The following is a 12580-nucleotide window of genomic DNA, read 5'->3' as shown; positions in this document are numbered from 1 at the left end:
GTTACCCAAACTGGCAAGTGACTCTTCTATTCTTGGAAGAGGGTAAGCATCTTTATGGGTCACAGCATTAAGTTTACGATAATCCACACAAAATCTAAGTGTCCCATCCTTCTTACGGACTAACACAATCGGAGAAGCCCATGGACTGCAACTAGGCACAATGATGTTAGCATCCAACATACCTTGAATCAAACTCTTCACCTCCTGATATAACTTTGGTGGAATTTGTCTATAGCGCTCACGGACTGGTGCAGCATTGCCTGTAGGAATCGAATGCTGCATGGTGCTTGTCAATCCATAATCTTCCTCATGCACAGCAAACACTGCTCTGTGCTTATGCAATAAAGCCTGCAGTTTCTCCAATTCCTCTGTGGACAAATGAAGACCAGTTAAATCAGGGAACATGCATTTCTCCTTGGGCAGGGCTTGTCCATACTCTGTTTACACCAACACGAGTCATGTTCACACTATTCTCTTGTATGATATCTGCTGGGTCAATAATAAAAGTCTTACCAACTTCTGATGTCTGTAAAGGTACATTGGTGAGTCATTAAGGTTTTGGACCCTAATCAAAAGCCTCCCATCATGGACTGTAGATAATGTTCTAGCAATTAAGACTTCACCCACCTCGACAGGTTCCACCAGGCATTGATAATCCCTGCCATCCACTCCAGTCTTCGTACGACCCCAAACCAAGGGGGAATCTGTATAGGATGGCGATTTATGGTACGTACATACCCAATGGACCCATCTAAAGCTGCAAACCGTGCCTGACTGGCACAAATCTGAAAAGCAGTAGTCCAAGCTCTCTGTTCGGCTCCACTAGAGGAGAGGTAGGCTAAGGGCTTCTCCTGATCCATTTTTTCGTAACACTGTGAAATAACATTCATAGCCAGGACGCCTTCACTGTCGGTTAAACATTGGTCCTTAATCACCAAAAAACCACATTCAGGGAGTTCCACCTGTCCAATCTTCACATGTAGCAATACATAACCCAGGTATGGAATATCTAGTCCATTAGCAGCCTCGAGCACCAGCCAGCTGCTTGCATCCTTCAATTTCATACCATTACTGCCGAAGTGTTTCGAGAAGTAGCTGTTCTTTATCAGTGACACATTTGATCCAGTATCCAGAATACACTGTATTGGGACATCATCAAGACACAAGCTGACTTTAGGAACTTTTCCAATCAGTTTTTTCACATCAGTTTGAGGCCCATTGGCATCGACACAACCCACTGTCTGGGCCGCCACAGTGGTGTCGTCTAGTTTAACGATCCAGATCTAGGCGTGCTTTTACAGAACCGAGCTATGTGGCCTGGCTGGGAACAAGTGTTACAGATGGGGCTACCTTGTTCATCATAGCTGTTTGAGTAGACTCTGGGTCTGCTCCCTCCTTTCTTGATCTGGACTGGTCAGTCTGTTTCCAGTCCAAAGTCCCTTGTGTAGCTTGATGAAGTTCTGATCGGATTTCTTTGATCAAAGTCTGTGATAAATCATTGAATTGTGTAGTCATTTGCTTGTTCATGTCCTCCCACAACTCTGATTTGATCTGTTCCATATCCCTTAGCATTACAGGTCTTGTATCTTTCACCTTTGGCAGCAAAACACTGGACTGGATCAACCATTTCACCATAAACGTGTTCCCTCAGGATTAGTTCTGCTTTAATTTCTGCAAATGTCAACTGATCATTCATTAGAATTTTTGTTCTGAATTCACCTCTAAGGGCAGTGTCTCTCAAGCCTTCAACCAGATGATCTCTGAGAAGAATATCTTCGTCATTCATACCTCTAGGGTCCTTCCTCTTTAACCTGAGAAAATGTTCTTGTAATCTCAGTGCAAATGAACTGATGTCTTCATGTGTTTCTTGGCGAGCGTTGAAGAACTGAGAGCGCAGGACCGAAGCAGTTGTTTTATCCCCATACAACTTATCTAACTCATTAAAAATTAGCTCAGGTCAATTACACTTCTCTGGTGCTAGAATTAAAATCTCTCTTTTAGCCTTGCCTTCTAAGTAACAGAGTGTTAATTCTGCTCTAAAATCTACAGGAACTCCTTGCAAAGCAAATGTTGTCTGCAAATTACTTTTCCATTCACCTAGACTAATATCTGAATCCTTCCCTCTAAATTTAGTTGTGACCATATTAAACATAGGGATCATACCAAAGGGCCTAAACCCTGCACTAGAAACTGGTGCTTCTCTATTTGGGCCAGACTGTGATTCACTCTGATCAGTCATCTTGCTTTTGCCCACTACAGATTATGGTAGCCAGACCCTGTGTTACATGGCTGAAGTAAACTAAAGCCTAAAATACTTAGTCAGTCATTTGCTTAATAGTAATTTAACTTTATATAATTCACATATAAAACTATGAATTGTAATTTTAAATGGTTTAAAAGCATGTAGAATGGCATATGTAGGCAAGTATATTTCTGCTTTTATCAAGAAGCAAAGACAAAAAGGAAAAAAAAAAAGAAACAGGGCAGCATTCGGTGGTTGAATCATCTGTCTCCACCAATGCCTAAACCAAATCTGCGCCCTTGATATAAAGAACTTAGCAACTAATGGTGCTTAAAATGTAGGCAAAAGAGAAGAAGAGGGGAAAAAAACAAACGCAAAACAATATTTAGCTGTAGTGCTAAACTGCTTTTGTCTATTTTTTTTTTTTGGGGTTTTTTTTTTACTCCCCTGTTCCACTATACCTACAATGTAAGCACCACTGGGTACCAGCAATTATTTTTAGCTGTTGAAATGACCCCCTGAATTCAGAAAAATGATATGGTAAAGGTTAGGAGAGCAGAAGTCAGATTTCTTTTCTTTGTACAGAGCTCATTCGGCAGGCCACACTGCTGCTTCTGCGGGATAACAGAAAGATGATCCTTGAGAAACAGAGCTCGTTCCTGTAGTCCACTGGTGCATCCTAGTGGCTGTTTATTATAGTGATGCAGGTAGGCTGCATGGTAAAGGAAGATCAGAACAGCAAATACAAGCATACAAACCAGCAAAAAGTTGTCATGAGTGATATTTGACAGTGACTATGAGCTACCACACACCTCAATCTGAACATTGCTGTAGCTGAACTCACTTATACCCTGTAAGACGTTGAGTTTTGTATCAGTGTCAGCAAATGAAAAATTTGAAAAAGATGATGCTCTTTCTATATTTGGAAAATAAATGGACATTGTTTTGGTACAATACATAGGACAAGGTGTGTATACTGAATAGCGACTGTATTCTGATGTTCTTTTAAGTTTTGTGTATAGAAAATCAAGGTCAGTGTGATCAACTGTGAAGAAACTGCTTCATTGTCTGAAATGAGTGACATTATTAAATGTTTTTGTCTCAAAAAATGGTAATGTTTCTTCTCATTTAGTGGTAGCATATTGTTTGTTGGAACTCGCCTTGTTTTTCCTAAATACAATTTATTAGTTTGACTATGTAAAGATTCAAGAAACACTCATATCTTCACATTGTAAATAATGAGCCAGACCAATATGGTTTAGATTACTTTGTGCACTGTAACTATAATATTGTTCAGAAAACATAATCTGTATTCAGTTTTTGCTTTAATAAATGACCGTTGAGTGTGTCGTTCTCTGAAAATGAAAAACAGTGAAAACTATCCATAAGAAAAGAACAAAATATTCACATTCGGGGTTTTTTTTTGTTTTGTTTTGTTATTTTTGGTGAGAAATATGTATGTTAAGAAAACATACAAGGTGAGGAAAGCAAAACCTGTGTACGTGATTATGGAGGGCAGCAGTAGAAGCATCTAAAGGCAGTATATGTATTTTTTCTTGATTTTTACTGCAGAAACGTTATCAAGGAGCATAATCTGCAATCTCCGAAATGACCACCAGGGGGAGGTTGTTACCCAACAACCTGCAGTGTGCAGAGCTGAATCATTATCATACTTTACCAAATAGCATCAGCTCTCATCTGTACGCTGCCACACAGAGTCTATTTGACAGGTACAAGGATCTGTGAGGACACAGAGCACTATTCTTCTGACCCGGTGTCTTCTTGCACATCGAGCAGAGCTCTCAGGAATTATCATTCACAGCCATGTGGCTGCACAAAGTGCTTAATAGAGTCCCAGAGACTGTGGATTTAAGAATGCGAACTGAAACCAACAAGTGGTTAAAACCTTTTGCAGATTATTGGATATTCAACATGCCCTTATTGTTACTTCATGGTCATTTCTTTTGTTGTGGTGGTGTATAGATGGTGTTTAGATTTTCTGTTTAGACCTGTTTAGGTATTTATTTAAAGAGAGAGAGAAATAAAATCTGTAAAAATAATTTTCATAGCTGTTTCACTTAAAAACTTTCCAGATATAAAAATCATCCTTTTGTTCTCATCTTTAGGCATCAGAGTAAATAGAATTATATAATGTTAAAATATATAATAAATATAAATGAATTATTATTAATAATAATAATGATAATAATAATAAAAACACATGTTTACGTTTTGGAAAACTCCCCTTCCTATGCCTCACAGTGGTATGATCCATTAGCTACTATCCACTGCTCTTTAACTTAAAACAAATATTGTGTGAATCACTGTCCTTTACTTCTACCGCTCTATAGATTAAAACACAGTGCGACCAAGCGGCTTTCAAAGCCGCTGAAGCTGTCCTGTGGGAGGGTTTTCACAATTTCAGAGAAAAAATAGTGAAAAGTGAAGATGCCGGAGATGTTTCACCTAAAGCAGGGAACTACCTCAGCGGTGAGACAGCAATGATTTTGAATCATATCTGCGGTAATATTTTTTTTTACATTCATTGCACCATATAAAGGAACACAGCAGTAGAGAAAAGGGGATGGGCTTCATTTATTGATTATTTATTGGCAACAGCGTTACAGGCGAAATGAATGCATTTTAATGCAATGGCCTAATATGGGTAATAACCAACAACAGATTGCTTATGAATAAAAAAGTATATCACATTCTGAAAAAGCATCACATATCAAACATTTGTTCCCTGTGTTCCATTTTGCAGTATCACACTAACTGCTCCAAGTCTCCAGGCTCGTGACTTTAATAACATATAAAAGTCACTTGCAGGCCCGTCCTCTCAGGTCCTTATTTTCTTCCCTTTTGCATAAATCCATGCAGGACAAGTGTGGCTTTGCATGTAACTTTGGGTCAGCAAAGGCAGACAGCACACAAACCCCGAGAAGAGGTGGAGCTATGACGAGACTCTTAAAATCCGAAGCTTATTCCTCAACTCACTGCCAAGGTGACGAGCTCCGCTCCTGACAAATAGCTCCGAGCTCCGCGCTTCACACGCAGGGACCGGGCATGAACGCGGCAGGATTTGGGAGTTTTGGGTCAAAGTTTTGCTTTCGGTTCCAGATTTCTGCTCCACATGGGATCAAATCTGGACAGAAGTAGAGCGTAAGAAAAAACAAACACAAAGAAAGAAAAGAGAAAAAAAAGAAACCAGGAGCCGCAGGCGCACAGAAAAAGTCGGCAACCTGTACTCAATACTTGCCTTGATCCTAAATCTGAGGATAACTTTGCCCACAGCGTTGATCTTCGGACTACAGCAGCGCAACAGAGGGAATATGAGTTCCGGCTTGGGCCACTGAAAGGGAGTGATAATCGGGTAAACGCGCTCCGGTGACCGACAGCCAGATTATGCAGCATCCTTTGGACATGGGGGCGCATTACTATCCTCCGGATGTTCATGCAGACCACAGAACTCATCGCTACAGGAGTTTCATGATAGAGGAGATCCTCACAGATCACCCGGAGCACAAAGTTTCGGCTCCGGCCGGGGAGCTGCTTAAATTCGGAGTACAAGCTCTACTCTCTGCGCGGCCTTTCCATAACCAACTGGGTAAGGCAAAAGATGGATGAGTCTTTCATAGCGGTGTGGAAAAAACACACCGGGATAATACACGCATTAATATTTAATACAATAGCGAAATATTCAAAGGGGATTTCACATTTAATTACAAATGTAGGCATGGGGGAAATGTTTCCTTTCTTATCGCTGTTTTTAAGTAACACTGTAAACAAGAAAAAGGCAGGCGCATTATGAAAATGAATTACTGTAAAGTTTTTAAATAATGGGTTTTATCTGATTAAGAAACAGAATATAACATAAGAAACAAAAACATATTAGAAGCTTAAATGAGTTAAAGCGTGGATCACCGATGAGATTCATGTTAATCTTAGCTCTTCTTTTGATGAGCGCTCGGTGACGGTATCTAAATATGATGGATCAATATCTAGAAATAATAATAATAATAATAATAATAATAATAATAATAATAATAATAATAATAATAGTAGTTTAGGGTAGAACTGCATTTGCCTTTTTTCCAATTCGAGTCACAGAACGAGAAAGACTAATTTCCTTTCCCGATTATTAATAATAATTTCAGGCCTCTTTAATATTCACAGTAGCTACTCCAATTTTAAAGCTTGAAGCTGTGCTTTGTTTCGTTTAATGTTCACATCATGTGACCTTTAACCTTTGAAAACATGTCTAACGACAATAACACAATAATACTGACGCCTTATTCTAACCTTCCACGCTTATAATGTTTGGTATCAGAAATAAGTAGAACTTAATCGTATCTACGTCATTCATGCTTTTCTGTCCGTGTGGCAGCAGCGCTTTGAAATCTGCTCCAGCGTGTGCGTGCTGTCACATGCGTCCTCTGCAGAAAACACACGATATTAAAACGACTTTTCGTTTGCGGGGAACTCATTTAGCCTCCGAGAGCTGCCCACCTTAAACGATCAGGGAATCGATTTTAAAGGTCCACTTGTAGTTTACGCCGTTGTTCCCCCCTTGGGTCCCCACTCCTCGAAAACATCGAGTAAATAAAACCAACTCGTTTTGAAATCTGCTCCTCATTGCCGTGGGTAATATGTTGTTTCCTTTCCCGGCCATGTTCACAGTGCTTAAAGCCGACCAGACGAGCCTCCTAAAGTTCCCCATGTCCCCGCTGTCCTGCTCGCTGGGCTCCCCGCTCCTGTCCGCGGCCCCGGGCCTTCAGGTAGGCGCAGCGTCCCACCACCTGCCGCTGGACCTCCACCTCCGCGGGAAGCTGGAGCACGGAGCCGACGCAGGCAGCAAGACCAAGAAGGGCCGCCGCAGCCGCACCGTGTTCACCGAGCTGCAGCTGATGGGCCTGGAGAAACGATTCGAGAAGCAGAAGTACCTTTCTACACCCGACAGGTGCGCAGGAAACCGCCGAGGATAATGGCGATAAAGACAGCTGCTTTCCCGGGACTTACTGTAGGATTTATTCCAGCCTGTAACCTGCAGACTGCTTCACAGCACTGCAAAACTTCTCTCACATCACTAATTCATGTCTTTATTATCTGTTTCCTATTTGCATTGAAACACTGAGTGTGTGTTTAAACGAACGAACCTCGTCCAGCTTTTAATCTAAAACTGCTGCGTTAACCTGGCTGCTCAAACCACACCTGAGCGCTTTCACGGTGGCCGGTGGTGAGAGCTTCCATTTGATCTGGGTCGTTCCACCTTTAGAAAGCTAAAGCGAAATGAGGCTATTACAAGCTGCAACAGGTAGCAATAAAACCTCATTATTATCCTGGTGACTTGATGAGGTCTTTGGAAGTGTGGTCCACACTGCTTTCTTCTTCTTCTAATGATATGTTTGATTTTGTGTCTTACAGAATAGATCTCGCAGAGTCTCTCGGTCTGAGTCAGCTCCAAGTGAAAACATGGTACCAGAACAGGAGGATGAAATGGAAGAAAATTGTAAGTTGGCTGGACTTAATACAGTCTGTTTAACATGCAAGCTCAACGCAAAAGTAAAGAGATGCTTCTGCTTTCCATTCTTTCAACTTATCCTGATGGGAAATGCAGTTCAGCGGAATAAATTCAGCAGTATTATTTTATTTTTTTTTTTTTGGGGGGGGGGGGGGGGGGGGGGGGGTCCTGCATTGAATATGTTGGTGTGCAACTTTGTTAAGGACGCCAAATCGCATGTATGAGTCACCGTCTGTACTCTGAGGCTAAAACCGAGTTTCTCCCGCAGGTGCTGCAGGGCGGCGGCCTGGAGTCCCCGACCAAGCCCAAAGGTCGCCCTAAGAAGAACTCCATCCCCAGCAGCGAGCAGCTCTCTGAGCAGGAGCGATCCACCGCAGAGGCTGACCGGCCCGATGGCTCCAGCTCCCACTTAGAGAACGCTCAGGAGGAATGACCAGCCTCTTTATCTATGAACCTGTGGGACGCTCAGAGTGCCTGAAAAAAGGGGGATTTTTTGCTGGACCGTACGGCCACCTGGTGCAAAAAAAGAAAAGAAAAAAAGAAAAAGAAAAAAAAGCCCTACAGAAACCTAACGTGCACGAGGCGACATCCTCCAGCAGCCCGGCGTTTTTGTGGCATTCCCTCGTGATGCTGCTGTTGAGGAGGGGACTCAAATATTTGCAGTAGGTCTAACTCTTTATATTCTAAGGATCAGCTCTCACTTATCTGCCCTGCATTCCCTTTGTGTAACTTTGCATTTGATTAATTATTAAATATATTTTCACTAAGGCTCTTCTCCGTTTATTGCAAAGGGGGCATGGTTAAAGATAAGCGTGTCGTCACCGGCCCCGCGCGGCCCTGTTCACACGCGCCTAACATGGATACATATCTGCACATTCAGACAAGTTCGCAGCGATTCACCAGGCTCCAGATAACAGAGACACGGGGGCGTAAAGGCGCTCAGGTTTAGGACTAGTTGCTGTTGACCTGCGTGTTCTGCTGTGGTAATGTCATGATTCCATGTAGCAGCATTGGGGCTTCTCTTTCTTAATCGAAATAAAAATATGGATTTATTTAATGAGGAGTTTTTGGGGGGTGAGAATACAAAATAGGTCTCCTTTCACATGAAGCGTATCAGGGCCATTTAGGTGAATGCGAATGCAGGAGAATATGTTACAGTATCGTTAGCTTGAATTTATCGTGAACATGTTAATCAGAATATATAAAAGGTAATAACTTGACAGATCTGGACTGCACAGGAAGAACCACTGCGAAATAATAATAATAATAATAATAATAATAATAATAATAATAATAATAATAATAATAATAATAATAATAACAATAATAATAATAATAATAATAATAATAATAATGAAAACATGAGGTGAGAAGATTATTTCTTTAGCTTGTTATTAAAGACAGTTTTCCCTTAACGCCTCTGTGGCAATAAAACGAAATTCTGATCTCAGTAAACCAAAGCTGAACGATAACAGTGAACAGATAAAGGTTTACTAGTAAAAAGTAAATACATCAAATAAAAATGCCGGAATATGTCTTCTGTTACTCTCTTTACTCGCAGACCTCATATATATATATATATATATATATATATATATATATATATATATATATATATATATATATATATATATATATATATATATAACCCTAACCCTAACCCCCTAACCCTAACCCTAACCCTCATCTATCTATATATATATATAGATATATATATATAGATAGATGAGGATAGCTTTTTAATGAAAGCTATCCTCATCTATCTATATATCTATCTATCTATCTATCTATCTATCTATCTATATATATATCTATATCTATATATATATATATATATATATATATATATATATATAGATATATATATAGATATAGATATAGATAGATGAGGATAGCTTTTTAATGAAAGCTATCCTCATCTATCTATATATCTATCTATCTATCTATCTATCTATCTATCTATCTATCTATCTATCTATCTATATATATATCTATATCTATATATATATATATATATATATATATATATAGATATATATATAGATATAGATATAGATAGATGAGGATAGCTTTCATTAAAAAGCTATCCTGCTGAACACATTATTACTTTAACGCGTAGCTGATCGGCGAACTATTTCGAATACGTTTTTCTTCTTTTCTTCTTTGTTGTGTTGCTGTCACGTCGGGGGCCTAATCCCGTATTTTCTAAATGTTCATTAAATTAAATTAAATGTTCATTAAAGCCATACATTTCTATGCATTTCTAGCTTTTTCAGCTGATCAACTTGAGAAAAACAAACGCTGAATTGCGTCTTTAATAAAAATAAATGCTGAGTTGGAATTGAGAATTCCGCCGGAAATTCGTCGGGCGCATTAAACACTCTCAGGCATCGGTGCATCATCACAAACGCGGGCTCTCTCATCACTCTCATCATTAGAACTGTGGAGTCTCAAAGCTTCACTGCCTCTAAATACAAATGCTACATGAGTATAAAAAACAGTATTTTCATATTATTATTAATAATAAATCAGGTTCAATTTTTTGACTCAAAGTTATAGTTCAAAGGTTTCCTAAATAGAAAAAAGACAAAGCGAATGTGGAAAACAGCACAACAGGCACATTTAAGTAATACTATTAGCTGGGTGGTTAGCTAAAAGTAATCAGTGTAAAATAACAGCTGTAGGAAACAGCTAAATGTAGTAGATGAACAGGTAAAAGTAATGGATAAAGAAACAAAGAAGAGTGGTAGAAATGTGGCCTAGCTGAAATAGCTAAGCAAATAGAAATAACAAACATTACGAGTTAAATATATAAATCCTACTGAATAAATCCTACAGTAAGCTTATATCTTTGTATCTATATCCATATCTATATATCTGCATAAATAATTGTAACTTCTTTTGCACCATAAACAGTGGATATTAAATAATCTACTTTGGAATGGAAAAAATACACAACACTGTTTGCTCTGATGTTATTAAATGGATTTTAAAAAAATCCTATTCAGATTTTCCTGACAGCGTGGATGAAAGGGTACTTTATTTGATCTGTTTTTGCGTGTGTTATGATAACGCTGTTAGGGTATATCATATTTTTATTTTCTGGAAATATTCTAATAGTATCTCACAGGGAAGCTCACATTTATCCTTGGAAAATCCAGCACTGTTTAGACTCAGACTCATAATTCTATTAGTATGCAGCAGGAATACTCCAGGCCTAGTTATTTAAACAATACCATTAAACAGGATAAAATGTGTGGTTTCTTCAGAGGCCATTGCAGCTACAATATCTTTTTTTTAATACACCTCATTTTAATTTGCTTAACAACTTCCCATGTAATTATCACAAAACAGTAGTTAATGACTTAAATAGAAGAATAGACTTTTAGCACTTTATATAAACATACATTACAGACATGAAACGCACACACACTCTTGAATGGTTTTACACTGAAAATGCTGGAAAATGACTTTTAAAACTTTTAGTATTTCACATATTCTGGGTCTCACATCTTTTGCCAGAGGGACAGATCTGAGACCACAGATAGTGAAAGTGTACGTTTATAAGGAGTCTGTTTTTCAATTCTATTCAAAACTTTAAAACAAAGAAGTAGAAGAAATATTTGTCGATGTGGCTTATCATTGGAGCATGAATGGTAGCATTTATTTTTATGGTAAAAGCAAATAATACCGTGCGCACTAAAAGAGGTCTAAAATAACATTAAAAATAATAGATGGCATGAATTTTATTTGACAACAGCTCACACTTTAGCTGAATTTATTACGCTTATATTCATGCTTTTCATTACACTATAAAACGGCCAATTGAGTGTGTAAATGAACAAAATAGATACAGCTGCAGGTTTTACTGGTGCCTAACAAGTGACTCCACAGCACAATAATATTTTATGCTGGATAAGTGTTTTATTTCATTAGATTTCATTAGATTAGATGCACATCTGTTTGTTCTCCAGTCTTGAGTTTAAGACATTTGTCAAGAATCAAATGCAGTGAGATAAATTACTGTCATGATGAAGCAGTGTCAGTGCGCCTGGAAGTGCAACACTTTTCCTTCTTTGGAAACTCATTAAACAAAGACAACACACAATGTACTGTAGCAACATATATATGCTTATATTTTTAAAAATATATATAACAGGTATATTAGAGAGACACTGACACCATTTGAAAAAAAATGTTTTTTCAATACAAATACAGATCAAAATCAGCCAATCACAACTCATCAGCCCCCACTTGGACAGTTTAAACCACTGTCTAAAAGTATGGCTTGCATCAGAAAGCATACGCAAAACTGCAACTTGATCAAACAGTTTGTTAAAAAACAAAAAGCAACGACAACAAAAGCAGTTCAAACAACTAGAATAAAAGGTCAATTTATAAACATTTATACAAATATTTATAAAAATGTATAAAAATAGGTCAAGTTTGCAATTTGACCTATTTTTATATGCCTGCTCCTGTTTTTAAGCCAACTTCCACAAAAACTCTCTGGGCCTGATGACCTTGAAATGTTGCCCTTGGAAGAGCGTGGGATCAATAAGCAGCTGGATCATAATGTTGCAAACACCAGTGGCTCGTGTGTGTGTGTGTGTGTGTGTGTGTGTGTGTGTGTGTGTGTGTGTGTGTGTGTGTGTGTGTGTGTGTGTGTGTGTGTGTGTGTGTGTGTGTGTGTGTAGAAATTGCTGTAAACAGAAGAACAAAGCCCAAAAGTCGAGCTCGTTTACTTCAAAGGAAATGTGTCTTACACCCTGTCGTCAATGTGAAAATTAAAGGTCTGAATCTCCCAGTTAAGATAA

The 12580-nt window shown here is 38.7% G+C and overlaps 1 protein-coding gene across 1 annotated transcript; it reads left to right on the top strand.

Annotated features, from left to right (window-relative positions):
* The first annotated feature begins 5170 nt into the window (after nucleotides 1-5170).
* Nucleotides 5171-8519, top strand: barx1 (BARX homeobox 1). Its single transcript, XM_080891438.1, has 4 exons — nucleotides 5171-5849; nucleotides 6923-7202; nucleotides 7667-7751; nucleotides 8032-8519. The coding sequence occupies exons 1-4, from the start codon at nucleotides 5648-5650 to the stop codon at nucleotides 8194-8196; spliced, it is 732 nt and encodes a 243-aa protein (XP_080747564.1). The 5' UTR covers nucleotides 5171-5647; the 3' UTR covers nucleotides 8197-8519.
* Nucleotides 8520-12580: the final 4061 nt, after the last annotated feature.

The sequence above is a fragment of the Rhamphochromis sp. 'chilingali' genome (assembly GCF_963969265.1).
Source record: "Rhamphochromis sp. 'chilingali' genome assembly, chromosome: 9".
In the NCBI taxonomy this organism is placed as follows: Eukaryota; Metazoa; Chordata; class Actinopteri; order Cichliformes; family Cichlidae; genus Rhamphochromis; species Rhamphochromis sp. 'chilingali'.
Note: the sequence above shows the minus strand (reverse complement) of the source record. Positions and strands in the feature narration are given on the sequence as shown.

What these genes read in the sequence shown, in the direction of transcription:
- barx1 (XM_080891438.1), top strand. Translation starts at nt 5,648, where the DNA reads ATGCAGCATCCTTTGGACATGGGGGCGCATTACTATCCTCCGGATGTT. An exon ending in GCCTTTCCATAACCAACTGG is followed by an intron (nt 5,850 to 6,922) that starts GTAAGGCAAAAG and finishes CCATGTTCACAG; the next exon opens with TGCTTAAAGCCGACCAGACG. An exon ending in GGATGAAATGGAAGAAAATT is followed by an intron (nt 7,752 to 8,031) that starts GTAAGTTGGCTG and finishes TTTCTCCCGCAG; the next exon opens with GTGCTGCAGGGCGGCGGCCT.